General features: G+C 55.0%; 2 protein-coding genes across 5 annotated transcripts in view; both read right to left on the bottom strand.

Moving 5' to 3' along the window:
* Positions 1 to 570: 570 nt before the first annotated feature.
* CPNE9 (copine family member 9) lies at positions 571 to 7,468 on the bottom strand. Of its 2 annotated transcripts, XM_059479878.1 has the most exons (21): positions 7,286 to 7,468; positions 5,771 to 5,811; positions 5,645 to 5,691; positions 5,337 to 5,440; positions 5,114 to 5,153; positions 4,982 to 4,984; positions 4,465 to 4,541; positions 4,179 to 4,242; positions 3,963 to 4,066; positions 3,778 to 3,882; positions 3,367 to 3,408; positions 3,168 to 3,243; positions 3,044 to 3,097; positions 2,869 to 2,930; positions 2,542 to 2,588; positions 2,280 to 2,461; positions 1,956 to 2,083; positions 1,738 to 1,840; positions 1,604 to 1,661; positions 1,386 to 1,459; positions 571 to 1,272 (listed from the first exon to the last, which is right to left on the bottom strand). In XM_059479878.1, the coding sequence occupies exons 1-21, from the start codon at positions 7,360 to 7,362 to the stop codon at positions 1,120 to 1,122; spliced, it is 1,641 nt and encodes a 546-aa protein (XP_059335861.1). In that variant the 5' UTR covers positions 7,363 to 7,468; the 3' UTR covers positions 571 to 1,119. The 2 variants fall into 2 exon arrangements, with proteins under 2 accessions (XP_059335861.1, XP_059335860.1); XM_059479877.1 differs by lacking the exons at positions 4,982 to 4,984; positions 5,114 to 5,153; positions 7,286 to 7,468 and having other exon boundaries at positions 5,771 to 6,038.
* A 298-nt stretch (positions 7,469 to 7,766) lies between these two features.
* Positions 7,767 to 25,363, bottom strand: part of MTMR14 (myotubularin related protein 14) — a 30,785-nt gene continuing 13,188 nt past the window's right edge. The window contains exons 10-19 of one of the 3 annotated variants that reach the window (XM_059479873.1): positions 24,729 to 24,795; positions 23,671 to 23,756; positions 23,369 to 23,445; positions 23,095 to 23,131; positions 21,557 to 21,627; positions 20,883 to 20,932; positions 20,537 to 20,675; positions 17,659 to 17,835; positions 11,284 to 11,439; positions 7,767 to 8,123 (exon numbers count right to left, since the gene is read on the bottom strand). In XM_059479873.1, the coding sequence (XP_059335856.1) occupies positions 7,946 to 8,123; positions 11,284 to 11,439; positions 17,659 to 17,835; positions 20,537 to 20,675; positions 20,883 to 20,932; positions 21,557 to 21,627; positions 23,095 to 23,131; positions 23,369 to 23,445; positions 23,671 to 23,756; positions 24,729 to 24,795 (1,038 nt within the window). In that variant the 3' untranslated portion in view covers positions 7,767 to 7,945. Of the gene's footprint in view, positions 8,124 to 11,283; positions 11,440 to 16,823; positions 17,208 to 17,658; positions 17,836 to 20,536; positions 20,676 to 20,882; positions 20,933 to 21,556; positions 21,628 to 23,094; positions 23,132 to 23,368; positions 23,446 to 23,670; positions 23,757 to 24,728; positions 24,796 to 25,363 lie in introns of those variants that run through there. The other 2 variants (XM_059479874.1, XM_059479876.1) reach the window with 2 other exon arrangements.

Below are 25,363 nucleotides of genomic sequence, written 5' to 3' on the forward strand. Positions count from 1 at the left end.
CGGGCGGGCGGCTCCATGGGCGGCGGCGGCGGCGGCGGCGGGCCCGGGCCGGCCCCAACAATGGAGCTGCGGCGGCGCCTGGCGCGGGGCGGCCCTGGGTAAAGCGCCGCGCCGCCCTTAGCAACCGCACTTTCGCCACGGCACCGCCGGGCAGCAGCACCGGGCAGGACCGGAGGCACCGAGGACGGAGAGGACGGGGAAGGCGGCGGCGGCAGCGACGATAGCGCGGGGAGGCCACGTGGGAACGGCGGGAGCGGGCCGGGTCGCGCCGCGATGACGGTGACGAATCTGCCGCCTCGAATCACAGACCCCGCTGCCACCGCCCGGCCCCGCCTCAGCCCGACCCCCCGCGCCCCCCTCACCCTTTCGGTCCTCCCGGTCCCTCCGGACCCCTCCTTCCCCCAGGTCACCCCAATTTTCAAGGTCCTCCCGATTCCCCCGGCCCGGCTACACGCCGCCCGGTACCTTCGGCTCCCTAGCCACCCCCGCCCCACCGGTCCTCCCGCCCCCCTTGCTCTCCCCGCTCCCCCTGGCCCAGCACGGCAGCAGACCCGGTTGAGCAGTTTATTTACAGTCGGTAACGCAGTAGACACCCTCCTGCCCTCCGCCCCGGCACCCCCGGCGGCGGGAGCCCCGGCCGTGCGGCAGGGCGTGAGGCAGGCCGGGTTAGCAGAGCCGGAGGAGCGGGCACAGGCAGGAGCGGGGTGCAGGCAGGAATGGGGCGCAGGCAGGAGCAGGGCGAGGCCGCTGCCCCAAGGAGCAGCGGGGCTGGGCAGGCACTCAGGGTCAGCCTTCCCCTGGGGCAGAGGCCAGGCTGCTCTCAGGAACACGCACACCGCGGCACACACCGTGTTCCTCCCGGCTGGCCCTGCCCGCACTGCCACGGTCCAGGGGCAGTCCCGACTTGCTGCTGGACATCGGGCAGGAGGAACGGGCAGCAGAGGATGTCCAGCCCTGTGGTCTCACTGCCAGAACCGGGTCCCAGCCCTGTTTTGACCAACCATAACAGCTGATTATCTCCCTAAAGGGGCCACATCTCCATGGTTAAGCCCTGGTCACTGGCAGAAAAAAGGTGACATATCCTCGCCCCACCAGTCAGTCCCATGGCTCGGGGTAGAGCTACTCGGGATCTGCCCGGCGAGGCTTGATGTCACGGGTCTTCATGTAAGAGAGCAGCTGCTCAGGGATCTCAGCTAGCACGTCCTTGGCCAGGCGGGCCATGCTCAGCACCTGGTTGCCTGAGTCGTCCACGTAATCCCGAAATGGCACAAACTTTGAGGGCAAAAAGTTTGCAGTCAGTTTGGAAACTCTATTGCTGTGGGGTTCAGCAAGGGGGACTGAGCATCTCTCACCCGCAGCAGGTCTGGATTCAATGCCAGACTTACCTGTACAATGTCCCTCTCAGCATACCGTCCCCGGGAAGACAACCGTACCTCATCACCGTCCAGCTCCTCCATGGCTGGGGGTGACAGCTGGTGTCACCAAGCCTCGGTGGGATGAACACCGGGGATGGAAACACCAGCCCTTTGGATGTCTTTGGCATCCCAGAGGAAGGGACAATGTTTCCATCCGTCTTCCCTGGTGTCCCCAAGTCCCAACTCACCCTCAAACTCAGCTGGACCTACTCCCACGATGATGATGGACATGGGCAGGGAGGAAGCCTGTGGAGCAGAAGCAGGGTGTCAGCCAGGACAGTGTCCATGTGAGGTGAACTCAGAGCAACGAGGGTGCACTCACAGTGACAATGGCTTCCTTGGTCTGCAGCATGTCAGAGATGACACCATCAGTGATGATGAGGAGGACGTGGTACTGTGAGCCATCGGTCACCTGGGCGGCTATCCTATGGGGAAAAGGGATGGGGGCCCTCAAGCACCCCACTGGTGTGGGGCAGTCGACCCTGCTGTGGGACAGATGGCATTTGGGGATGGCAAAGGGGACAGCGCGCCAGTGCTCACCCAGCCACCTGGTTGATGACGGGAGCAAAGTTGGTAGGACCATAGAGCTGGACGGTGCGCAGGCTTTGGAGGTAGGACTCCAACACGCCTTCAATGCCGGCACAGCTGGGGTTATCCACATTGTTGTTCTGGGGGACAGAGATGGGGCACTTGGAGGGGGACCACAGCCCCTGCTGTCCCCCAGGCTGTGGGATGCTGGGGCAGAATGTTGCCAGGGTGCTTCCCCTCCCCACCAAGCTGCTGTGGGCACCCCCAAGACCAGCTTTGCCCCACAGCCAGGGGATCTGGGTTCACTCTCAGCCCCGTCCCACAGGGAGGACACACCAGAGGAAACTGGTGGGAGATCTTGCCGTCAGGTGGGACTTTGGCACCAAAGCCGTAGGCAGGGAAGAGCTTGTCGCTGTCGTAGTCCTGGATGATTTCCCCCACTGCCTTCAGTGCCAGGGCATAGGCGCTCAGCTGGTAGGGGCTCGCGTAGTGCAGTGAGGTGGGCTGGGATGGCAACCCTGCGGCATAGTGCCCGTCACACCCGCCCCATGGCCAGACCCAGGGTGATGGGGACCCCCCAGACACCAGGTGCACTCACCATTGGAGGCCGTGAAGTCAATGGCAACAGTGAAATTCAGCTGTGTCCTTAAGGGGGAGAGTGAAGGAGGCTGCCGGCCCCACAGCACAGGGACACCATCTTCCAGCCCCACAGTGCTGGAGTTTCCCTGCCCAGACCCATTGCCTCGGCTCCCCTTCCCCAGCCAGCACCCCACAGCCCCATGCCACCGTTCTGCATCTACCTCCCAGCCCCACCGCTCCCTTGTCACCCCCAGGCTGAACCTTCACTGTCACCACTGTCCTTGCCCCGAGACTCTCAGCCATGGGAGATCTCGAGGAGCCGGGGGGCTCCCAGCCCCCCACTCACCCGCCCCGTATGTAGTCAACGAAGGTGAACTCAGACTCAACAGAGAAGGAGAGCAGTGTCACCTGTGGGCACTGGGGATCAGATCTGGAGCCCCCTGAACCTGGCACACACAGCAGGTGGAGCCATACCAGCCCCTGGAAGGCAGGAGGCCCAGGAACTCCCCAGCCCCACTCACAGTGCCAGAATTCACATATTTCTTCTTCTTGCATTTTTTCCTGGGATTCAGCACCTGCAGACACAGGGGTGAGTCAGTCCTAGCGTGGAGTGCACCCTGCCCTCACCCTGCCCCACCACCCTACCTCATACACTGTGAACTGACTCTGTGCTCGAGAGAGCTCCCGGTAGCTGGTGGCAAATTCCCCAATGAAGTCATGGCTGCAGGAGGAACACAGGGTCAGTACAGCCAGGCACCTGGCTGAGAGGTGCCCTGGGAAGCTTCAGCAGCACCCTGGTGTGTAAGAATTTAGTGCAATACAACACTGGTGTCCCTTCCCTCACCTCCCATCGCGGTCCCAGTCGTACACATCTATCTTCACCGTCCTGAAAGTGAAGGCATGTAGGGTAAGCCATCAGCCAGGCTGGCACAGCCCCTCCAGCCCCTGATTTGGGGACACCCAGGCCCACAGCCCAACCCACAGTGAGCACCCTACCCACCACCTTCCAGCAGAGCCGCCCTGCCTGCCCAGTCTGCGGCTCTGCCAGGAGGGAGCGGGAAATTTGGGTCATGGTGGGGGCCCTGGAAAGGAGGGGGATGCCTTTATGTAATTTGGGTTGCAAAAGAGAAAAAAACCCAATCAGGAGCCAATTCTGAGCTGCCTGCCGCTGCGAGGCCAAGCCCACCAAGCACTGCTCACACCCTGCTCTGGCCCCACGGCTGCCCGTGTCCCTGTCCCGTCCCCGTTCCTGTACCGGTCGTAGTCGCCGTTGCAGAGGGCACGCACGGGGATGGTGAAGGGCTGCCACACCGGGTTCAGTGTGTTCTTCACCACCTCTGTCTTATGGCAGATAGTAAAGCTGGGGGGACAAGGCAGGGTTGGGCCATGCTGTCTGGTGACGTTGGCACCCTGTTTGCCCCAGTGGGTCCCTGTGCTCACGTGCCATCCTCATTGCTACGATAGAAGACGAGGAAAGGATCGGATTTTCCAAAGAAGTCCTTCTTATCCAGCTTGTTGGCACACAGCTGCATTGTGACGATGTCCTGGGGACAGGGACTGTCACTGCCAGCCACCTCCTCAGTCCTGGCACCAGCAGCTGCTCTGCTGAGGGACCATCAGCCCTCTCCACCCTGCAGCCTGTACACGGGTACTCACCCGGCAGTTGCTCAGTTCCTCAGCCAGCAGCAAGATAGTCCCACACCGCTTCCCTGGGACACCCCTGGAACCAGAGGCACACAGTCAGCTTGGGGACAAGGAGGACAGTTCAGGGACAAGAGAAGAGGTCAGGGTTGGGGCTTCTGTCCCACAGCTCCTGGTGCTTGGCAGTGTGATCAGAATCCCCAGCACAGGACATGCAGGGAGGGTTCCAGTGGAGCAGCTGGTGGAGATACAGGGTAGGACCCTCCCACCTCACCTCACCTCACCACAGGGTGTGACTCACGTTAGGGGTCTCTCCAGACGTCCCCGTTGGGACCCAATCACCTCGCCCAGTGCCACAAATGCCTGCCCCAGGAAGTCCTGTGCCCCAAAGGAAGCACTATGAGACCATGGAGGGCGGTTGCCCCAGTCCCCTACCACCCACACCCACCACTTTCTCTCCCAATGCACCCATGGGACCTGCCACCAACTTGACTCTGGGCCACCCCATTTCCTGAAGCTACACTGTGACCCAGGACCTATTGTTCCTCCCCAGGACTACCCCAGGTGCCCACTCCATGTGCCTTACACTCATTCTGTGCCCCTCGGGCCAACCCACATCCCTGGACCCATCCTGTGTTGCTCCCCCAAACTGCCCTCCATACCCTGACCTGTCCTGAACCCCTTGGGCCACCCTAGACCCATCTTACCCCTCAAAAGCCAACCCTATGGAGTGTCCTGGCCCCATCTTGCCCCACCAGGCACTCCCAGGTTCAGTGTTCCCAGGGCAGAGCAGGGGCAGGTGTGTGGCAGACACCTACCTTCTGCCAGTCCCCATGGGGCATGGAGAGATGGAGAGCAGGTTAGGGCCTGCCGAGGGGCACTTGTCCCCCCTGACAGCACCCACACAGGGCACAGCCTCGGGGTGTCCCCCCGGCACAGGCTGTGCTCACCTGCTTTAAAACGGAGCAGCTCTTGGAGTCCACATTGTAGCTAGTGTGAGAGAGCAGAGCCCTGAGCTGGTGCCTGCAGGGATGCTCCAGCACACAATCCCGCTTCCCCACCCACCCGTGCTATTCGACACTGTATTCTTATTTATTATCCTTATTTATTACTGACTCGGTGCTTTGTTCCACCCTCAGCGGGGCCAAGCCCTTCCCTGGTCCCCCTACTCACACATCGAAGCGCAGGTTTTGCTTCTCCTCGAAGTAGTAGTCGAGGACGAACTTGCGGACAAAGTCGGGGTTCAGGGTGTTGTCGATCACCTCGGTGCGTCCGAACTGCAGGGAGAGGGGTGAGGGCGGCCCCCCCAGGACCCGTCCCCATCGCAGCTGCCTCGGCGCTAATCCCGGTGGGGGATTAGCGCTGCTGGCGGGGCCGGATCATTAGCGTGGACGGGGAGGGATCATTAGCGCGGACACGGGTGGCCATATGGGCCCGTTTAACCCAGCCGGGGATTAGCCAGGAGAGGGGGCCACGCTCACCTCCTTCCACTCGCTGCTCCCCGAGACCTGCACAAAGAGGACGACCACTGCGGAGAGAGGAGCAGAGCCAGGCTGCCGTGCCGTGTCTGTGCCATGCCATACTCCCTGCCCGGCTCTGCCACCCACCTGGGTCGGACTTGGAGAAGGTGTCCAGGTCCAGCAGGTTCCTGGGGGAAGAGCCAGGCGTGAGCCAACCTGAGTGCCATCCACCTGGCCCAGCAACGGGTCCCCATGTCCATCCCCCTGATCACAGGTCAGCACCATGCCAGAAGGCCGTGCTGGCACCTATGGATAAGAGCATCAGCATTCCCAAGGAGACACGCTGGCTCCCTCTGCAAGGTTCGGTGGGGCAGCAGAGCAAGCGGCGAGCAGCGTCTCCAGCGCTGATGATGATTGAACATGACAGGGAACCCATTTACAGGATGAAACCTTCCCCGGTGCCGCCGGCGCCGGCTGAGTGCCCGCCGCGCCCCGGCAGCAGGAGCTGGGCTAATGGCAGGGTGCAGAAGTGAGAAGAAAGGAGACACTTGGAGCAGGGGCTGAGCAGCCAGTGGGCATCCCCCGACACACCTACCGGCAGAGCGATTGATCGTCGTCCTGTGCGCGGTGTGACACCGGGAAGTGCCGGGGGATGCTACCGGCTCTGCTGGGATACTTCCCGCACCCCCGGGGTGGCAGCACAGGGTGGGCTGGGGCACGGCGGGGGCTGCGGGGCTAAGCCAGCTGCCCTGGCCCCAGCACGCAGGGGAGAGACCCCACCCTGGTCTGGGCTGGGTCCTCGGGCTGCAAAGCCGAAGGCTGCCCTGGGTTGCGTCCAGGTGTGAGCCCCGGACCCTGCCTGGAGCTGCCCGGTCCTGTGGACCCACAGTCCCTCTGCCTGCTGTGAGGGAAGCTGGCAGCGGGGGCCAGGGCTCAGCCGCGGGGAGGCACAACAGCCCCCGGCCCGGCCCAGAGTTTGCATAGCTCGGGGATGTGCTGGAGGCACCCACCCTGGTCGGGGCACTCCGTGCCACAGGACCCACGGCACGGGGACGCTTCCCCGCGGCAGGACGCTGTGCCTGTCCCTGCGAGCGGGACCCCCGGCCGCAAGCAGCGGTGCCTCCGACGGGCTATATTTAGCCGCGGGCAGAGCGGCTCAGCCGCCGCCGCTTGATCGGCGGACCCTGGCCAGAAGCTGGGGCACGGAGCAGCCCCTCTCCTGCAGCCCCCATCCCGCTGCCACGTTCCCGGTCCCTCTGCTTTGCACCGAGCTCGCAGCCAGCGCCGGCACCCCGCGTCCCACCAGATCACCCACCTCCCACAAGCATCGCCCCGCGAGCGGCCGTCCCGTGCCCCAGCCGCGGGTGAGGGCATCGGGTCGCTTCACGCAGCCGTGCCCGGTGACAGCATCCCGTGGGACCCCAGGTAGGGGACGGGACGGGCAGCAGCAGGGCAGAGGGACGCTGAGCATACGCCCTGGCACCGAGAGCTACCCGGGGAGAGAGGAGGACGCGCAGCTCCCAACGCCTTGAGCCAGGGGCTGCGCGGCGGGCAGCGGGACGCAGCGAGCAGCCCCGCCGCGCATCCCGGTGCGTTTCGCACCCACCCGTCTCCACGGACTAGCCGCCGCCCTCCCGCTCCCTCGCCCGGCTCCCGGCTCACCGGCAGGACACGGTGAGCTCCACCTTGGTGCCCGGCACGCTGCCGGCCGCCGGTTCCAGCGCTCCCGGAGCCGCCATCCCCGCCCGGGCGCCGCCGATGCTCCGCGCCGCCTCCTCCCGCGCCGCCGAGGAGGCGCGCCCGGGGGCGGGTACGGCACGGGCACGGCTCGGCTCAGCACAGGCACGGCTCGGCCCAGCTCGGGCAGGACGGCCCTGCCGGCAGCGGTGGCACCGACCCGGGCACCAGGGGGTTCAGCTCCCGGGACTCGGCTCCACCGGAACGTCCCGCCCGCGATTCCCAGTCAGGGGCACAGCGGGCTCAGCCCCATTCCCGCCCCGCCGGGGGCTTCCTCCCGGGCTCGGTTCGGTGCTATTTCGGTGCCGACGCTCGCGAAGAGTGGGCCGGGCTATCTATAGTGAGCGGCTCCCCCGCGCCGCCCCCGCAGCCCCCGCCCGCAGCCCAGAGAGGAGGCAGGAGAGGGCACAGCTCGGGTCATTTACTGCAGAGACTCGCCGAAGACCCCGCACCCCCCAGCCCCAGGCAGGGGGGGCCGGCGGGCGCTGGGTGCAGCAGGTGCCCGCACCACGGAGAGGGTCCCAGGACTCTGCTGGGGGACGTGCCAGCCCCAGTTTTCCAGGCAGTGGTCTGGGAACGCCGTGTTCAGAGGGTGCTGCTGCCTCTCAGTCCCACGCCCCGCACAAACTGCTCGAGGAGGCCACCGATGGCCCCAGAGGGGCTGGGGGGCACGGCCTTTAGGCCGATGGTCCGGCTGTAGCTTGCCAGAAAGGCAGAGCGCACTTCCTCCAGACGACACTCACGGTCACTCGGTGACACCAGTCTAGGAGAGAGAAGGGGAGGTCAGTGACTGCAGCCATCGCTCTCCACATCCCAGCTCTCACTCCTGACACAGGGCTGTGCTGCTCCACGGGCTGCAGTGGCTAAGGCAGTGCAAGGCAAAAAGGCTCTGTCCACAGCGCTGGTGACAGCTGGTGCCACTGCCTCCTCATCCAACCCACGGAGCCAGCTGCAGCCTCAGTCTCCTGCTCCCCACGGGGTTTCCTCCTTCACACACCCCACTGTCCCCTGTTTCTCCCACCACCATAGTGTTCATAAGGCTGCAGTTCATAAACAAAGTGGCTGCTCACATCAGTCCCTATGCCAGCTCCCTCCCCTCCTCACACAGATGAAGCCTGTCCACATTTGCTGTGCCTGGACAGTTGCTTCCTACCTATCTGCAACCATCCCTCACTTCCACCAGCCCCAGCCTCGCGTGCCTGTGCCAGCAGAGACAGCTCTGTGGAAGGGGAATGAGAAGGAGCAGACAAGGTGACAAAAGCCCCAAGGAACACTTCAGCCATAGGAAGAGGAGAGTTGAGCAGCGCTTTACTTCTGCTCCCCAGCATGGCTGCTCTCGGCAAACAGGAGCAGAGTAGGGCATGACTTCCCACGGGACCTGCTCTCCTCTCCTGCTGATCCACACACCTGGTTAGGGGCAGGGGGAAAACAGCAGAAGGAAGGCAAGACTAGCCCAGGGAGCAGGGGAAAGCAAGACTGGGGCCCAGAGACAGCTGTTCCCACCTCTCCAGCCTCAAACGATCCTTGCTGTGGTGACTCTGCGACAAGCCAGTGGTTCCCAGAGAGATTAAGACATTCCTCAAAGGTCACTCCAAGGGCACAGTGCGAACCTTCCCCATAAAAAATTCTCTTTAATCTGCCAGCGCCTGGGCTGGCTATAAATTGGCACAGCTCATTTGAATGGAAGTGTTAACCACCCACAGCCAACAGCTTCGGTCCGGAAACAGCAGCAAGAGGATATGGTGGGAGGCCTATAAACAGCAAGCGATGCTGAGGCAGCCAACCAGGCCGCTGTTTACTGTGTCTGATAATAAAGAGAAGCCAGAGGGCAAAAAAAGGCAACAACATATCTAAACACATTAGCGATGCTTTTTGGCAACCTAATTAGGACGTGGAGCTCGCAAACCTGCTAGCATTTAAAATAAACTCCGTGAAGGCAGGACTTACTTGCACCCGAGTGCAGCGATCTCAGATGTCACGCGCAGAGGTAAGCGAGGGCGTGCAGCAGTGAGGTCCCGTGGCTCGTGGCTCTCGCACCTCTTTACAAGGCAGATTTTGTATTTGGGTTTTTCGGTTTGTTTCGTGGAGCGAGACACTCCAAGGCACAGGGTCAAGCAGCCAGCCACTGCTCCACACCAAGCCCTGCAGACTGGCTGCAGCATTTCACCCTGAGCTGCTCACCGCGGAGGCAGGTCGCACTTCCCTGCCAAATCCACGGCACTCTGCCCCGCTACACTTCCTACAGCCTGCCCGCTTGCCTGCAGCTTGGGGTGCGGGATGAGAGGAGGCTGTCAAAGCCCCAGCTCAAAGGAAGCCCTGACAAGCCCCACACAAGCACAAGAAGTAGGCTGTGAAAAGCATACCTTCATCGAGCTGCTGCCAGTGAAGATGCAAAGTGGGAACTTAAATGGAATTAAAAGAAAAAAAAAAAAACATACTGTGTCGGGCTGCAAAAACTGGGATAAAACCACAATGGAGTCCTGAGCAAACAAGGCTGATGCAGAACAGAGAGAGGGTAGAGGCTCTGGGTTAAGCTCGACACGACACCACTGGGAACTCTTCATCCCTTCAGTGCAGTGCCTGGTCCTGGCACCTTCAGTTGAGCAGTCCCCAGCCCTCAAGCAACCCACAGCTTTAGTGAATAGCTGAACAGGGCAGAGCACCCACAGGAGAAGCACCACTACTGTTCTCTTCCTTTTGAATCCACTTCTCCAAGCAGTCACTTTCCAAACTGCATAAGCCTAAGGCCTATCAACTTTGATTCATGTTTCTCTACTGAATTCCCTATTCTGACATTAGATACAACTCCAAGGGCAGCAACAACTTGCTGGTGATCAGCAGTGACCAAGCACAGCCAGGCTCAGGACACAGTAAAGCAGTCACTATTCAATGCCCATCCTTCAGTCCCTTCTCCCTTGCCCATCTCCAAAATACTGCAGGAACAGCTCAGTGTGTCCTCAGGAAAGGAGAAGAACAAATCCTGGCCAGGCCATGTCCAACATCTCTTGCAATGTTTTGATCTGTCAATTCATGGATCTTGTAGCTTCACTGTAACTTGAAGGCAGCTGCTCTGCTCTGTTCAGCAGCACAGCACGCAGCCACACGAGACACAGAGCCAGGGCAGGCAGCTGTCTCACAGGACACACGGGTTTTCATGTCGCCTGCCCTCAGCCTCCAAAGCACGTACTCAGATCTCAGTAAGGGACTGAGCATCTGGCAGCACAGCTCTAGCATTGCTCGCTAGCAGCAGCCCCTGATCTGCCATTTCAGTTTCTTGATGAAGAGCTTGCAGCCTGAAGGCACAAACCAAGGCTCTCCTCTAACAGCAATTAAAGCGCATCTCCAGTCTTGCAAGCTTCCAGAGGTGGATTTCTATTTGGGGAGGAACATTTGCCTCCCAGCCATTTCACATGGCAGGACACAAGGTCTCTGTGGCTCTGCACCGGCCAGGCACAGCACCTGAAAATGACACTGCACAAGCCCAGACAAAATTTGGGTTACAGAAGGAAAGTCCTTCTCTTACTCCAGCAAGGATCTGACCCCAGTGGGGAGATGTAGGTGAGCAAAATCGAAAAGCAAGAAATCTGGGTTACCAGTCCTGTCCTGACAAGCATGAATCCTCAACTGCACTCAATTATACCCAAATTCAGCATCTTCGAGGAAGAGAGAAAAACCTCTTCTTCCTACAGAAAGCAAAGAACTTCCCCATCATTAGGCAGAGAAAGTGCCATTTTCTTTCCGTGTTCAGCATAAGCAAAGAGTGCTCAGGGACTGAGTTTGTGGATAGAAACCATCGAGGCAGAGAAGGTGGAACAGTTTGTTATGGGCTCCCAGGCTTCTCCGAAAGTGCCAGAGTGATAAAGTTGCAGCGCTCGCAGGCAGCCAAGAGACCCAAGGAGAGATCCTGCATTTAAGACACTTACAGGCAAGTGTTAGAGAACTCATCCGGGAAGCTGCAAGGGAGAGAGGCGTCCGCGCTCAGGCTTGCCTGCTCCCGAATACTGCCACACCCTGTCACCATCTGCCAGCTGCCAAAGTCTGTGGAAACGGAAGATCCGGGCAGAGAATGATCGGCCGATCTGGGGCAGAGAGAGAGGGAGACGGCGCCATCAGTCAGAGCATTCAGCCACAAGCTTCTCACTGCTGCTGCTGCTGCTGCTGCCAGGGACCTGCTGGGCGCGCGGCCAGCACCGCCCGTGCCAGCGCTGTGACACGCGGGGACCAGGGCACAACATGCAGCTCGAGCTGGGCCCCAGACCAAGCCTTTCCTTTGAAAGTGAAGGGAGAGCCAAGCTGGCTGGGGCCAACAAAGCAGCAGGAGCACACCAGGAGCTGGACAGGAGAGAGCCAGCACAAAGCAGATGGCCATGCAGAACTGAGAAACCCATTAGTGAGATGGAACAGCATATCCTGCCCTGAGTCCTTCACAGCTGTGAAAGCTGTGCTGTACAAGGGACATTCCCCTGTTGCTTGTTGTAGCTGTTAGCACATCCCAGGGCAGCAGGGCAAATCAAGGTTGTGACTTGGTTAGTGCTGGGAAAGACTTAGAGATCATTGCTCTGGCAGCAGTTAGAAAGCAGATCATTCCTGAGACATTACCACCAGATCTGAACAGAGCCAAGGCTCAAGGCATACCCAGGACACCTACCCCCTTCATTTCTGTATTAAAGAACAGACTGTGCCAGAAAGCAGGTGACAAAACATCTTCAGGACAGGCTAAATAGCCAAGGAAGAATAATTGTTTGATGTATGCAATCTCCCACCAGGAAAGAAAGAAGCATGAAACACGGCAAGTGAATCTGAGGAGTCCCTCCAAAATCTCAGAGAAGAGGGCACAATCACTTGAGACAAAGCCAGAGCTCTTGGCTTCCAAGGGAGCAAGCAATTATTAAGCCTTGCTGCACAGCAGAGTATACATAGCTGGAAGCACAGCCTGTGGCAGAGCTGCTCAATTACACACTACCACGATCTTCTGGATAATTTATCTGAGTTCTGCTGGGCAGAGAGCAGTGCTCCAGCTCTGCTGGGCCAGGTACTTGCACGCTGTCTTCACAGCTAAGAATAGCAGTGGCGCACTGCAGCTGCTCCCCAAGGGACCAAGAGAACAGCCACAAAGACAGGCTCTCCCACAGCAAGAAGGACCTGAGCTAGACTGGAAAGCAAGAGTGGGAAGAGATGCACAGCAGGAAACCTATTTGCAACCTCCATCTCATTCCAGGCCTGCCATTTAATTAGTCTGATCAATACAGCCAAGTTTGAGCAGTGTGAAATGTCCTGAGCTGGCTGTACAAGTATCAGCTTCCCATCATGGCTGCAAGTCTGAGGGTAACACTCCTGTGGGGCAGCTCAGGCTCTGAAAGGACATGACAGCAGAAATCAGGGAGAGCAGAGCTTCACCTGTCTCACACAGATCTTGCTCGCTGGCTGCTCAGTGAACTGAGGAGTGAGGGTCAGAGCATTGGGAGAAGCCTGTATTGCTTTTCCTGGGGTACATAATACCTGAGTAAGAATGAGGGCACTTCACTGAAAGCAAAGCCAAGCACATACTGTTAGAAACACCTTCAGGAGATCAGACAGGGATAACCTTCCCTGGAAAGCAAGGAATTTGTAAGGGAAGGGGAGCTGCTGTTCAGTGACATCTACCTCTCTCCACGCCTTTGGAAGATAAAGTGGAGGGAGTCAGTGTGAAGGAGAGCAGGCAGAGTGTTTGAGCCCACAGCACTGTGCCACGATGGAATCACAGTGGGAACAGTGCAGGATGCCAGGGAGAAGCATGGAGGAATGCTGCTTCATTGCAGAGTGAAGAGGAAGATGTCACCTCCCTGAGAGCACAGCACAGCCAGACAGGAAAAACAGGAGTGTCACACATGGTGACACAAAATTGAGCTAAAGGAGTAAAGAGATCTGTAGGCAATAGGCTTGGGCTGAAAGTAGGCAGAGACAGAATGGCTGATAAAAGCACAGTGTATCTCCTGCAAGACTGACTTGGTGACTCTCTAGTCCTCCAGCCCTTCCTGGGGTCCCCAACCCTGTCAAGCAGCTGTGCAAACTTAGAAAGGTTTCATCTAATGCAACAACACTGGGGTCTAAGAGTTCAAGGCAGTCAATTCTGTGTCTTGCCTCCAGGCAGCAGAATAAACACTTGTCAATTCATTGAATAAACTGATTGACTCTGTAATGAGTCTAAGTAATTTCTTTCCTGGCCCAGAGAGCTGAGCCTGGCCAGCAGAGGTAAGATGCTGTGGCAGACCTTCCCCTCTATTCCCAAAGCCTTCTCAAGGGAGGCTCCTGAGGAAATGTCACAATCAATAAGCATCTTGAACAGCCTCAAGAGACAGCAGGGACTAAGCCTGGGAAGACACAGCATGGGAAATTTTGTATTCTCACTGCAATAGCAGCAGAGCTTCTTAAAAGCTGAGCTTGGCTTGACACCAAGACTAGATGTCTGGGGTGACTGCACCCCAATGCAATCCAGTCAATGCTACAGGTGAAAGTCTCCCTGTAATTTCTACCCTGAATATTTCTTGTAAAGCCTTACTGCAGAGCCCCAAAACAGCTTCAGTGAGGCCCTGGGAACAAGCTGGAACTGCCAGGACACCAGAAGCAGTTCCCAAGTCTGTAAGAACAGCATGCCTGCAATACATGACAGCCATGCCAGAGGCTGGCCAGGAGTGAGGGCAGCACAGAGTGCTGGGAAGCAGCCGGACAGCAGCAGAGCTGACATGGTTAGAGGAGATGAGATACAGCCAATCTTCAAGTTGCTGTCTCTGCCACAGACATCTAATGGCAGACAGAAAAAGAATCAAAGTGAGCTTCACACACCCACCTCTTCAGGTCCACGAGTGGGAAGAAACTCCCTCAAAAGTGCAAGATTAACTAAATTAGATTAGCAAAACAGAGATGAGCTGCAAGCTGTTCCTTCACACAAGAAGGGACCTCTCGCAGGCCATAAACTGGCAGCTCCTAACCTGGAATGGTTCCTTTAATTAGGTCAGTGCTTTCCATGCAACATGCAGCACAAGACAGTATTTCAGAGCACATGGACACTCACTTGCCTGCCAGAAAAGAGTCAATACTGGAGGCAGAGCAACAGTCAGGGATCCTTCTCTTTCTTAATACGTAACTGAGATGAGTGCCAAGTGCCAACAGCTAGGCTCCATCCTGCCCCTGCTGCTCCTGCTCACCTGACGTATTTCCACACACCTAGGACTATTTGGGAAGCAGCTCATTTGCCAGCATATGCTCTTGCCTCAATCTGAAGCATTAAGTAGGTTCTGTATGTACAGGCAGACTGTGGCAACCTGGAGTAAAGGGCAGCCCTTCCCACCTTTGCGTGGGCAATATTGGCAAGGAGTATGGCACCTTGCCAAGCACTGCAAATCCTGGCTGAATCCCAGACAGTTATCTACAGGCTGGGATAGTGCCCCAGCAGCCTGTTCTCTGTGAGCACCATTTCTGATTGCAGCACATAGTCATGTGCCAGCCAGCAAGCCCATTTTGTGGCATGGTCGTGCAGTAATTCCAGAAAACATTCCTGTAAACAATTCATCTCCTGCTGTGGTCACTACCCCAAGCTGTCACACTGCATATACACCTTCTGAGTGAGGTGACTGTAAGGAGCAAGACACACAGTGCACACACACTCTTCTCACTACCAACAAAACACCCAAAGCCAAGGGGCAGCAGCTCCTCTGTCCCACTGTGCTCCCTCCAGAGCCACAGCTCAGCCATCTGCAGCCCTTAAGTAAGGGAATTCTCTGTGACTGCTGGTCAAAGCAGATCCACTGCAATTTAACTCCTCCAGATCTCGACTCTTTAGATCATAGTACTTTGGGTTTTGTTTAATTGACTTAGCAAAAGCACGTTCAACCAAAGATTATCCAGCTGCTAATCCACATTAGTGCTATGTAGACACACGCTAAATCCCTGACACAGATACAGAATTTTTCTGCAGTGTCATGGGATGCTTAGACTGCTGGTGTCAAACGCAAATTCAGGAAAAGGTTTGCAAACTGCAACCCCACTGCATGCAGGGGGTTCAATCTGAGGCACTCTGACTGCCATACTCAGAGCTCTCTGTAGAACAAGCAGCACCTTGTTCTACTCTGCAAATAGTCTATGTAATATCTTCCTGTGTGTTTGTCTTCTGCAGATGTGATCTTACCATCATGTTGAAATAAGCCAGAAAGACTGATAGGAATTGCCTTTGTACTGCTTTGCCTAACAACAATCATCTTGGAATTTACTCAGGATCTCTGGATCAGAGCAAGATTCACAAGATGAGCTGGTAATGTGACAGCAGCAGCCTGTTGACATTGCCTGGCCAGGAGAGATGCTTGGCTCCTGATGTCTGACTGGGCATTTGTGACCCCTTCTTTTAGGGCAGTCCAGTTCCCCTTTCCCAGGCCATGCTCATGTCTCCTCCTGACTTGCCTTTTTGTTCCCTCCAGAGCCCCCCTGCCTGCCAGCACCTGGACTGGGCTGTTGACTTGAACTACCTGAAGGACACCTGCTGGCATTTTACAAGCAACCATTTCAACCACTGCAGCAGAAGTTGAGGAAAGTGTTTTGTTGCTATGGCCACGCAGAGGATTAGGAAGTCAAGTATAGTGGTTTCTTCATCTCAAGAGCCTTAGGTGTTGACCTGCCAGCAGCACTGCAGGAATAAAAGTATTTTTGGCATCCTGATCACTCTCTGTGCTCCTGCTTTTCCATCTTAGTACCACAATTTTTCAGGAGGTGAAGAGACAGAAATTACCTCTTCCTTCTGTCACAGTCCTCCACCCAAAATGGGACCTACTGTATCCTTCGGGGTAGAAAATGGTGGCTGAAGGTACTGTGCTATCTACCAGAGCAATTCAGACTATCACAGCTGAAGCAGGGAGATCAAAGGCCAAGTGGAATGACAGAACCTCTTTCAGGAGAAAACATACCATGCTTAGAATCCAGAAACTGCAACCCATGACAGTGCCTGATAAGGCAACCCTAACCCTCACTATGGTGCTCTTCCACCTACTTCTGTTTCTCTCTTTGCTCTTGCAGAGCAGTCTGGCTGAAGCATTACAAACTGCTTCTTCCTGAGCACTGCTGCAAACTTGCTACCAGCAAGCACTGAAAGCCTGCCAGACCTTGGGAATGGCATGGGACTACACACAGGAATTGTGGCACTACCATTGTGAACAAAGCAGCTCCCAAGACAAGCTGTTTTCTTTCCAGTATTTCCTTCTCTTCTCAGGAGATTCTTTCCATCTTACAGAAAATGCAGAGGTGGGCCCCAGCAACAATTCCAACCCTTCCTATTGATATCTCTCCCTGGGGAGAACAGTTACCCTCATTTATGAAAACTGTCAGACACTGGGGTTTTTCTCTGGAATCGTGAGACACTTGTTAAGAAAGTCTTATAAATTTTCAATGTTTTGCTTGTTTGTTATTTTATTTTCCATACGATGAGAGAGTACTCAGATTTAGCTGGTGGCTGATTCAGAATCACTACAAAAAGACTCATCAGAAAGCCTGCAGAGGCTACACGAGCATATGACGCTGTTAGCAACCTCTTATCTCAGGGTCTCTTTATTCCATGTTGGCCTGAACACACAGTGTTTGCTCCACGGGCTCTGCTCTTTCTTCCCCAGGCCAGCTCATGGCTCGACGCTGCCCTATTGCAGTGTCAGACTCCAGAAGGGTGCCTTTGTTATGGTGTGAGATTAGGCTCAGCTCCAGGGTCCCCATTCCCCAGCAGGAACACTCAGCCTTCAGGGCAGAACTCCTTTGTGCTGGCACAGTGCTCGAAGCTTGCTCCCAGCAGATTCCTACCTCTGCTTGTCACCAGCACCCAGCTTTTTTCAACCTGTGTCATCAGGAGGGTCAGCAGGTGAAAAGGGGGACAGGACAGATGCAGAGTGAGGTCTGCTTAGTTTGAAAAGCTTCCTTCCCCAAACACCACAGCCATTTCAAACCCTGGTGGATGTGTTAGACAGAGAAAGTGCTGTGAGCTGCAAGCATGCAGGATGCAGAGATGCCAGAGCTCAGAGTTGAGGCATGCGCTGAGGACAGGCATATGACAGCTGGCTGTTATCAGCACAGCTCCTTGCTCCTCTAGGGGCTCAGGCAGGAGTGTCTGTGTTCAAGGGCCAGCACTTCAGATAAGGTCAGACTAGAGAGGAACAGGCCTCCCGAGGTTTGTTTGTCTGTAGACACAAACACAGGTGCTCCAGTGTTTTCAGAGCCATAGAAGTGCAGCCCTGCACTCCCTTTACCAGACACTCATTTTGCTGAGAAATGCCCTGCTCCCACCTCACCTGGATCTGGGCACTTCTAGTGGGCTGCTTCCAATCCTCAGGAAGTTATCAGAATGGGCTGATGAGGAGGAGCTGGAGGACTTGACTTCACCCATCCCTGTGGAAGGCAGCCTGTCTTCAGACTGCTGTGCTCTGCTCCAGAGCACGGCTTGCGGTGACGATGCACAGCTCTTCCTCCTGAGGGATAGAGGACGTGGGTGAGAAAGCTGACTTTTCTATGTACTCCAACTAGGAAGCCTTTCCACCACAGGCTGGAGTTCAGCCCAGCAGCTACAAGCTCTTGTTTCCACTGAACCCGCCCTCCTCCCTCCCAAGGAGCCATGAGTCACGGAAAGGGCTCAGCGAGGGGGTACACTGAGCTCAGCCCATCTCAGCCCATTCTTTTATGGATCACCATCCACGTGACCTGCAAATCAGAGATGGGAGAATGCATCAGCCCACACACACACAGCAATTGCTTTGTTTAGTCTAGCAGCAAAAATGCCTTGAGCAAGGGGCCTCCCAGCGGGGAAAGACCATTTCAATCTGCTCCAACTCCTCAGTGTCAGCCCAGGTGGGCGTTCATGCGCACCGAGGGCAACAGGGACACACCACAGTGTTATTTTCCCTTTCAGCAATTCCCTTTGGACACCTCTGACCACACTTCTGACCATGTGATTACAGCTGGCACTCACTCTAGAGGTAGCTACACTTCAGTTCTTTCTCTGAAGTGTATGCTGACAGCCCAAACTGCTCTGGCTTCTTTCCTAGCCAGCACATTCAGACTCAGTCATGATTCATTGTCCATTGCTGCATCAGGCCTTAGCTCACAGTACCATCCAACTACATGCCAAACAAGTACACATCTGGGACTAATTCATATCACTGCTGCTCCACGTTCAGAAGATTATCCTTCTTACAGTTTGGTTTTTTTTTCCCTTGGAAGAGTCCCAAGAATTACTCCCCTTCCAAGAACACACTGAATTGGACAAAGACTCTCTATGTACAAAAGTAAAAAAGAAAAATTCTAAAGCTAATAAACTCTAGGGGAACTCTTCCTAAAACATGGAAGGGGATCTCAGCTTTGAGATCTCAAGCACTGTTAGCAAGTGCAGCTAAAGACAGGCTCATTGTACAGTGGAAAGTGAGATATCCTCCCTTCATTTTTTGAAGGGTGTCCACCCTCAAACATCACACCACAGCCTCTCTTAAGCTTTATTCATCTCATGTTATCATAGCTGCCAACATCTCCAAGTACAGCCTGCAGAAACAGGTCTGAACAGCTAAAAATCAAATGCCTCTCCCTGCACAGAGACTGTGAGGCCACCTGTTTTCAGGGCAACACAACAAAGTACAGCCCCTCATGCTATGCAGAGCACAGCTCATCCAGCTTGTAGCAAGCCCTATGTATTCTCCAGACTACAGAGCCACAACAGCCTGCAGTAAAACACCCATGACCAGTCTTCTCACTGAGCACTCACGGCATTGCTCACAACATTCCCCTTTCCCAAGCTCATGCCCCCCAGCATGGCCCAAACCATCCCTGCAGAGCAGCTGCTGGCCCCATCACAGCCTGAGGTCTCCCACAGAAATAAGAGCAACCCAGAGTTAGGAAGCACATTGCAAAATCAAGCCCTGCTCCACACAAGTGCATCTCCTCCAGCATGCTCTGGTCACTTCACATCTTGTAAAAAGCACACATAGGTTCTGTGCAGCAGAATCCAGCCTGTATGTCCTGAGAATTCAGAGCAACACAAATGCTTCCAGCTCACTACCCTGCAGCCCTGCAAGTGGAAAATTGTTCTCTACTCAATGCAGTCACTTCGATGTGGATAGGCAGGCTCTGTGTGTTAAGAGGACTCTGTGTTGCTCACTTAGCAAAGAGTTTGGGACACTCCATCTCCATTTTGTGATTCTGCAGGGATATTCTCCTTTCCCTTCTCAGCACTTTAGACTGAACATACAATGTGCTTTAGAAAGGCTGCTGCCACGAGCACGGCTGCAAGCTCAGTCCCAGAGGATTTCAAATGCCTCCAGCACAACCCAGATTTAATTTAAAATAATTGCAATATAAAATAGCATCTTCACATGTGCTGAGGGAGAGAAGAGAAAAATTAAACTGAGAGGGGCAACCCTACAGCAAGGCTCTGAAATCCCCAAACAGCACCAGAAACTCCACAAGCAAGTCCAAAACCTGTCCCAGAGCAGCAGAGTTGCCAGACACCTTCTCCTCTTCCAGACAGGCACCTGCATCCCCAGGCAAGTCCTCTGTGACCCTCTATCAAGAGGCAGTACTGAAAAGTCTGTGTTCTCCCCTGGAAATGTCTCTAAGCAGTGCTTCAGGCAGGAACCTCCTTTCAGCACACACACCTCATGCTGGTAGAGGGGCTAAAATGTAGAGGGAATTCTTGGCCACCCAGCCCATCTCCCACTAACTTCAGACACTCCCTGTGTATAATGTCTTTCCTAAACTCTGATTAAGCTTCATTTTAGGGCAGCTAAACCATCTCCACTTTTCCCTGGGGAGGCTGCTGTGAAATGTAATTTTTCTGCTAGTTTGGAACAATCTTTTAAAAGTAATGAAATCCTTTGTGGATGAAGTTTAACAGTGAAACTGGTGAAAATGAAACAAATGCGCTTTACTCTCATCTATGTACAAACTTTGGAGCATCCCTGCAGAACCCTGGCAGCCTTTTAACATGGGGTGGCCTCCAACTTTTGATGCAGAAGCTCTGGAGTACAAACTGCAGCAAAGCTTCTGACAGCCAAATTCCTCCCCTCACTGTAAGGAATCCATGCTAGAGAGAGCAAAGCTGGAGGGCAAGACACTTCAGAAATATGTTTTCCATCAGGCCCAGAGCCAGCCCCTTCTGTTCAGCCCAAGTGGTTTTCTCCTCACCATGCTGCTTGAGCCTGTGCTCCTGCTGGCATCAGCTCCACTGCTTCATAGGTAAAGCTCCCAGCTGCTCCAGGGGAACTTTCCATCCCCAGGGAGAAGTCACTGCTCAGGCTTGTGGTGCTGCCTCGGTCTTTCTGCTCTAGAGAGAAGTAAACAAAGCTACCTGAAGACCAACTTGGTTTCATTCACTTTCTCTCCCTTTCAGCAATACACTTCCCTCTACCCTGTGTTCTGGCAAGGCCCCACAGGCAGCACACCCATTTGGGGTCATGCTGAAGCTGAAAATCCAAGTCCACAAACAATGAACCATCAGCAGCACCCAGGGGCACTGATGCTTGACACTCACTGAGCATGCAGATCTCTTCCAGGGTGAAGCCAGGTGGCAAACTCTTCCTTCTGGGGATGGAAAGACAAAGTTACCTCAGGCACACTCCAGGGCAGGCTGGCCATAGCCAGGTCTCTGTCACACACAGCAGATCAGAGTAGTGGGGAATTAGCTATGCAGGGGTAGAGGGGAGAGGATGGGCCAGTGTGCATTGTCTGACTCCTAACAGTCCCAACCCAAACTCCCTGTGCTGTGAGAAGGTGGCAACAGGCAACACTGCACATGATGTGCTTATTCAGAGCATCCAGGGTGGGCTTTGCTTCTTTCTGTCCCTCCTGAAATACGGAGGTTTGATGCTGGGCAGTCTGTTACAAACCAGCCACCCCTCTGTGCCCACCAGTGCCTGATGGAGCTTGCTGTGCAGCCTGCTTGAGCCAGAGCACACACCTCTGGGCTCACCTGTGCTAAAGCAGCCATGGATAGTCATTAGGCAGAGAGCACATTTCAGCATGGACAGTTTTTCAGAGCACAACGTGGCATCTCACCAGCCTCGGCCCCGTTTTGCAGCCTTCAGAGTGCAGAATAAATTAAAGAAAACTGGGCCAGGACACCAGGGCTTCCATCTCCCCAAAGAAGCAGCACTAACAAGCTCCCTGGCTCTGTAGCCCATGCAGCAGCAAGCACAGGCTCCTTACCTCTGTGACTTCAGAGCAGAGAACTCCTCCGAGGTGATGTGCTTCAGAAAATTGAAGCAGAAAAAGAAAATCTGAGCAAAGGGAAAGAGAAAAGCGGTTCAGGAATGAACCCGAGGCTCCATGCAGCCTCTTATCTTGATGAGGAGGTGCTGGCAGGAAGGAGATAGCAAAAAATCTGCAGCTACCAGCCTCCAGTGTGCCACGGGCTGCCACCATCCCATCCTGGGCCTTCTCTTCCATGTAAACTGCCCCTCTGCTTCCTGACACAGGGAGGCCCAGAAAGGAAAGGGAACAAGAAGTCTCCTTATCAGTGCCTTGCACACATGCTGCAAGCCCACAGCAGGTACTTATGCCATCAGTGCAGAATGGACAGAGATGGCAGCAGCTGCTTATACACCCAGGTGAGCAGCAAACCCAGCAGGACTTGCACAGTTAGAGCCACATGCTCCACCTCAGCAGCAGACCAGTACCACCTCTGGAAGCATGAGGTACCACAGCATTTGTGGCCCCAAGCTCCTGCCCTGCCACACCCCAGTGTGCTCTGCATCACTCACCCCACTGTGCCTCTGCCACCTCACCCACCCCTGCAGAGCTGTGCCCTTCTCCTGGGAGAAGTGGGGAGCAGGCAGTGTCAGAGGCAGCCAGGCACCCCCTCTCCTGCTGCAGATACTGACTCCACCCATGACCAAGCAGGCACCAGAGCAGAGCTCTCAGGCTTGAGCCAGCAGAACTCCAGGAAAGGAACGAATAGGAGGAATGATACTGACTCTTTCAGGGGATTCTGTAGCCCTGAAAGATGGAAAATAGGCCAAAGTTGCGTCTCTGCTGTTTGAAGGCAGAAGATTCCTTAGTAAGGTGAGAGTTCAAGGAGCAAGCGAATAGCAACAGGGTTAGACAAACACCCCATTTCTTTTCTACTCAGAAATGATAGCGCACTATACTGCAACGATAGTCAGAACAATCTGTTCTTGTTGTTCAACAGCAAAAGATTTTGAAGAGAATTCCTTCCACTAATTTTTAGTGTCCTCCAGGCCCACATGTGCACCCACAGACACATCCCACCAAACTCACACACCAGAACCAGCACAAGCTGCTCCATGAGCCTGTGATGACATGCAAGCCACATGCAGCTGCAGCACCCAGGCAGGAGGGCTGGCACTCAGGAAAAGCACACAAGACTATCCAGCTTTATTTTCAAGGAGTCACACACCTTAAGCATCCTTCTCACTGCTGAGCTGAACAGCAAGTCCTAGCACTCTCTGATGTGGGGCCTGAACACTAATGGCACAGGAGAGAAACTGGCAGGAGTGACACCCCCCAACAAAACTGCAGCCTGAGAGAGAAGTAACCCCACAACTTATGCATCACAAAGTGACAGGGCGAGGCTCTTACCTTGTATTTCCAGCACCTGAAAAATCTTTTTAGAGCCCAGCCACACCACTGATACTACCAGGAGCAGGCAGTGAATGCTGCTACCATAAACAGCTATCCTGAGAACACAAAGCAGTGCTCAGCCACTGCCCCAGACCAACACTCACCTCTTCTCCTTTACTGAGTCGATCAACTAGCATGTGCCTGAAAGAGAGCAAGGGAAGCTCAGTCACAGGCCAGAATCAGCACAAGAGCACAAGCTGTCAAGAACAGCCAGATGCCTGAGCTCAGGTAAAAAAAAAGGCATCAGCCCTTCTTGTCCCAGCTCATTGGGACTGCTCAAACATCAACTTTTGGCTGTGAAAAAACATAAAATGACCTCTCAAGGTTTCTCCCCCATTGCACAGCGATGCACACATGAGTAAAACTTATCATGCCTACCCAAAGAGAAACCAGTCATAGGCCACTGTCAGGTAGAGAATCTCAGATGGATCAAGGGACGTGTGGATCAGCCCATCCTGCAAAGCAAACAAAGCCTTCAGGCAGCAGCCCTGGGGACCAGAACTTGGGAATTCATGATCTGCTGAAAACTGTCACGGTGATCCAGGGTGCCCATCTTCCTCTACCTGCCTGTGACAGCACGTCTGAAGGAACATTAACAGCTCCACCACCACTGCCTGGTGACAGTCACTCACCCTCCAAGCAATCAGGCCCAGAATCAGAGGAGGCAACCAGGTACTCACGGCCCACAAGGAGAGGCGCAGTAAGGAGATGAAGAGAGGCGTTCGGTCCCAGCCGGATATACAGTGCACCAGGAGCCCGCTGTCATCTGCTCCAGAGGCAGGAAGGAGAAGGGAAAAAAAGGATGTTGCAACGAAAGGAATGATTTCTTTACAGCAAATCTATAGAGACAAGCTACTCTCTGTACCCACAGACCAGGCTCAAGAGCAGAGCTCAGCCAGAACATTGTGTCTTAAATCCAGCAGCCAGCCAATTGCTCAGAGTGTCCTGGGCTGTCAGCGGCACCAGCTGATGTGCTGTCCTGGTCCTGACAGCTGCTCAGGACACAAAGTCATTAGGTATGAACATAACTTTACTACCCTGAACATACACCTCCCCAGCTGTAACCCACTATCACAATCTATTCCTACACTGGTGAGAAAACAGCTTCAACTGAACATTTTTTTCAGTCTCACTACTCTTCCTACTGCACACTGAGCAGAGGCACACACAAGGCACAAATCCTACACCCTACAGAAAATCTGCAGTGTGTCCCAACACAGCTACTGCAGGAGACTATAGCTGGCCATGCTGTCAGAGCCAGCCATGGCTCCATCCATCATTGCTAGGTCACAGTGCCCAGAGGGAATGGGATGCCACACAGGGCAAGAGATACTCCTCAAAGAGGTGGAGTGTCCATGGTGAAAGGGGGTGGAAGGGGCTCTTAAACAGGCACCAAATGAGATCCTGTGTTGGTGAGACAAAACACAGGTAACCAGCAAAACAAGAATCAAAAAGCAAAGACACGAGGTTCCTTCTCTTCAGGTTTAAAGTACTAAAACAATAGGCAAAGTTTTCAGATATCCCTTCATATTCAGGAGGAAAGGGTTTTCAAGGAATCAGCAAGTCCCTCTCTAAGAGGGCAGTTGGAGTTCTGAGATGGTAGGACCATCACCCTGTTTTGAATTAAAAGTGACTTCTGTACTGGGGGTTGATCCACAGTGGCACTGATACCATCAGCTGTTCTTCAGGGACAGTGGCTGCTCCAGTTCCACTGCAGAGAGCAAGGAGTTTGCCTTACCATCACTATTGATAATGGAGATCAGCAGCTTCAGGTAGTTCTGTGTCTGCTGTACGAGGTCCCAGCTCTGCAGGAAGAGGAATGTTGATGGTGAGGGTCACAGCCAAAGGCTGCTCTGCAGTTCAGAGCTGCTCTATCCAGAACAGCAGCAAAGCAGAAATAACCACATGGCCATTCCTCAAAGTGACAGACTTCCCCTTTGTATCAATCTCCCTATTCTCTGCAAAAGGCACTCTGGGACAAGATAACAGGTAGACAAACAAAACAATAAAAGGGCATCTCTCCTGTCTTCCTGGCTGGCAGAGGAGCTGCTTTGCCTGCAGCCCCAAAGCTGCAAGCAGCCCCTGCTCAGAGAGGCAGCAAACACCTGCAGAGCACCGGCCCAGTTCTGCACACGTGCACTTTTCCAAGTGGCTGAGCCACATTCCAGCCACGTGTGCAACACCAGCAGCACAATGGGATGAGCAGGCCAAGGCCAGAGGGCTGTTCCCACAACCCAAGCACTTTGTTCAAAACTCTGTGGTCCTTGAAAATGTCCCCAGCTGGCTGCTGACCCTCACCCACCCTCCAGACAGGCACCAGACTTCTTCAGTAACCCTCAAGCAGCAGCAGAACTACAGAAGGGCTCTGAACTC

Source organism: Ammospiza nelsoni, chromosome 11 (genome assembly GCF_027579445.1).
Source record: "Ammospiza nelsoni isolate bAmmNel1 chromosome 11, bAmmNel1.pri, whole genome shotgun sequence".
Lineage (NCBI taxonomy): Eukaryota > Metazoa > Chordata > Aves > Passeriformes > Passerellidae > Ammospiza > Ammospiza nelsoni.

Excerpts from the sequence above, each read along its gene's own strand:
- CPNE9 (XM_059479878.1), bottom strand. The coding sequence starts at position 7,362 with ATGGCGGCTCCGGGAGCGCTGGAACCGGCGGCCGGCAGCGTGCCGGGC. Across the intron at positions 5,441-5,644 it reads GGAGCAGCGAGTGGAAGGAG|TTCGGACGCACCGAGGTGAT; the intron begins GTGAGCGTGGCC and ends CTCTCCCTGCAG. Across the intron at positions 3,409-3,777 it reads TGCAACGGCGACTACGACCG|GACGGTGAAGATAGATGTGT; the intron begins GTACAGGAACGG and ends CTTCACTTTCAG.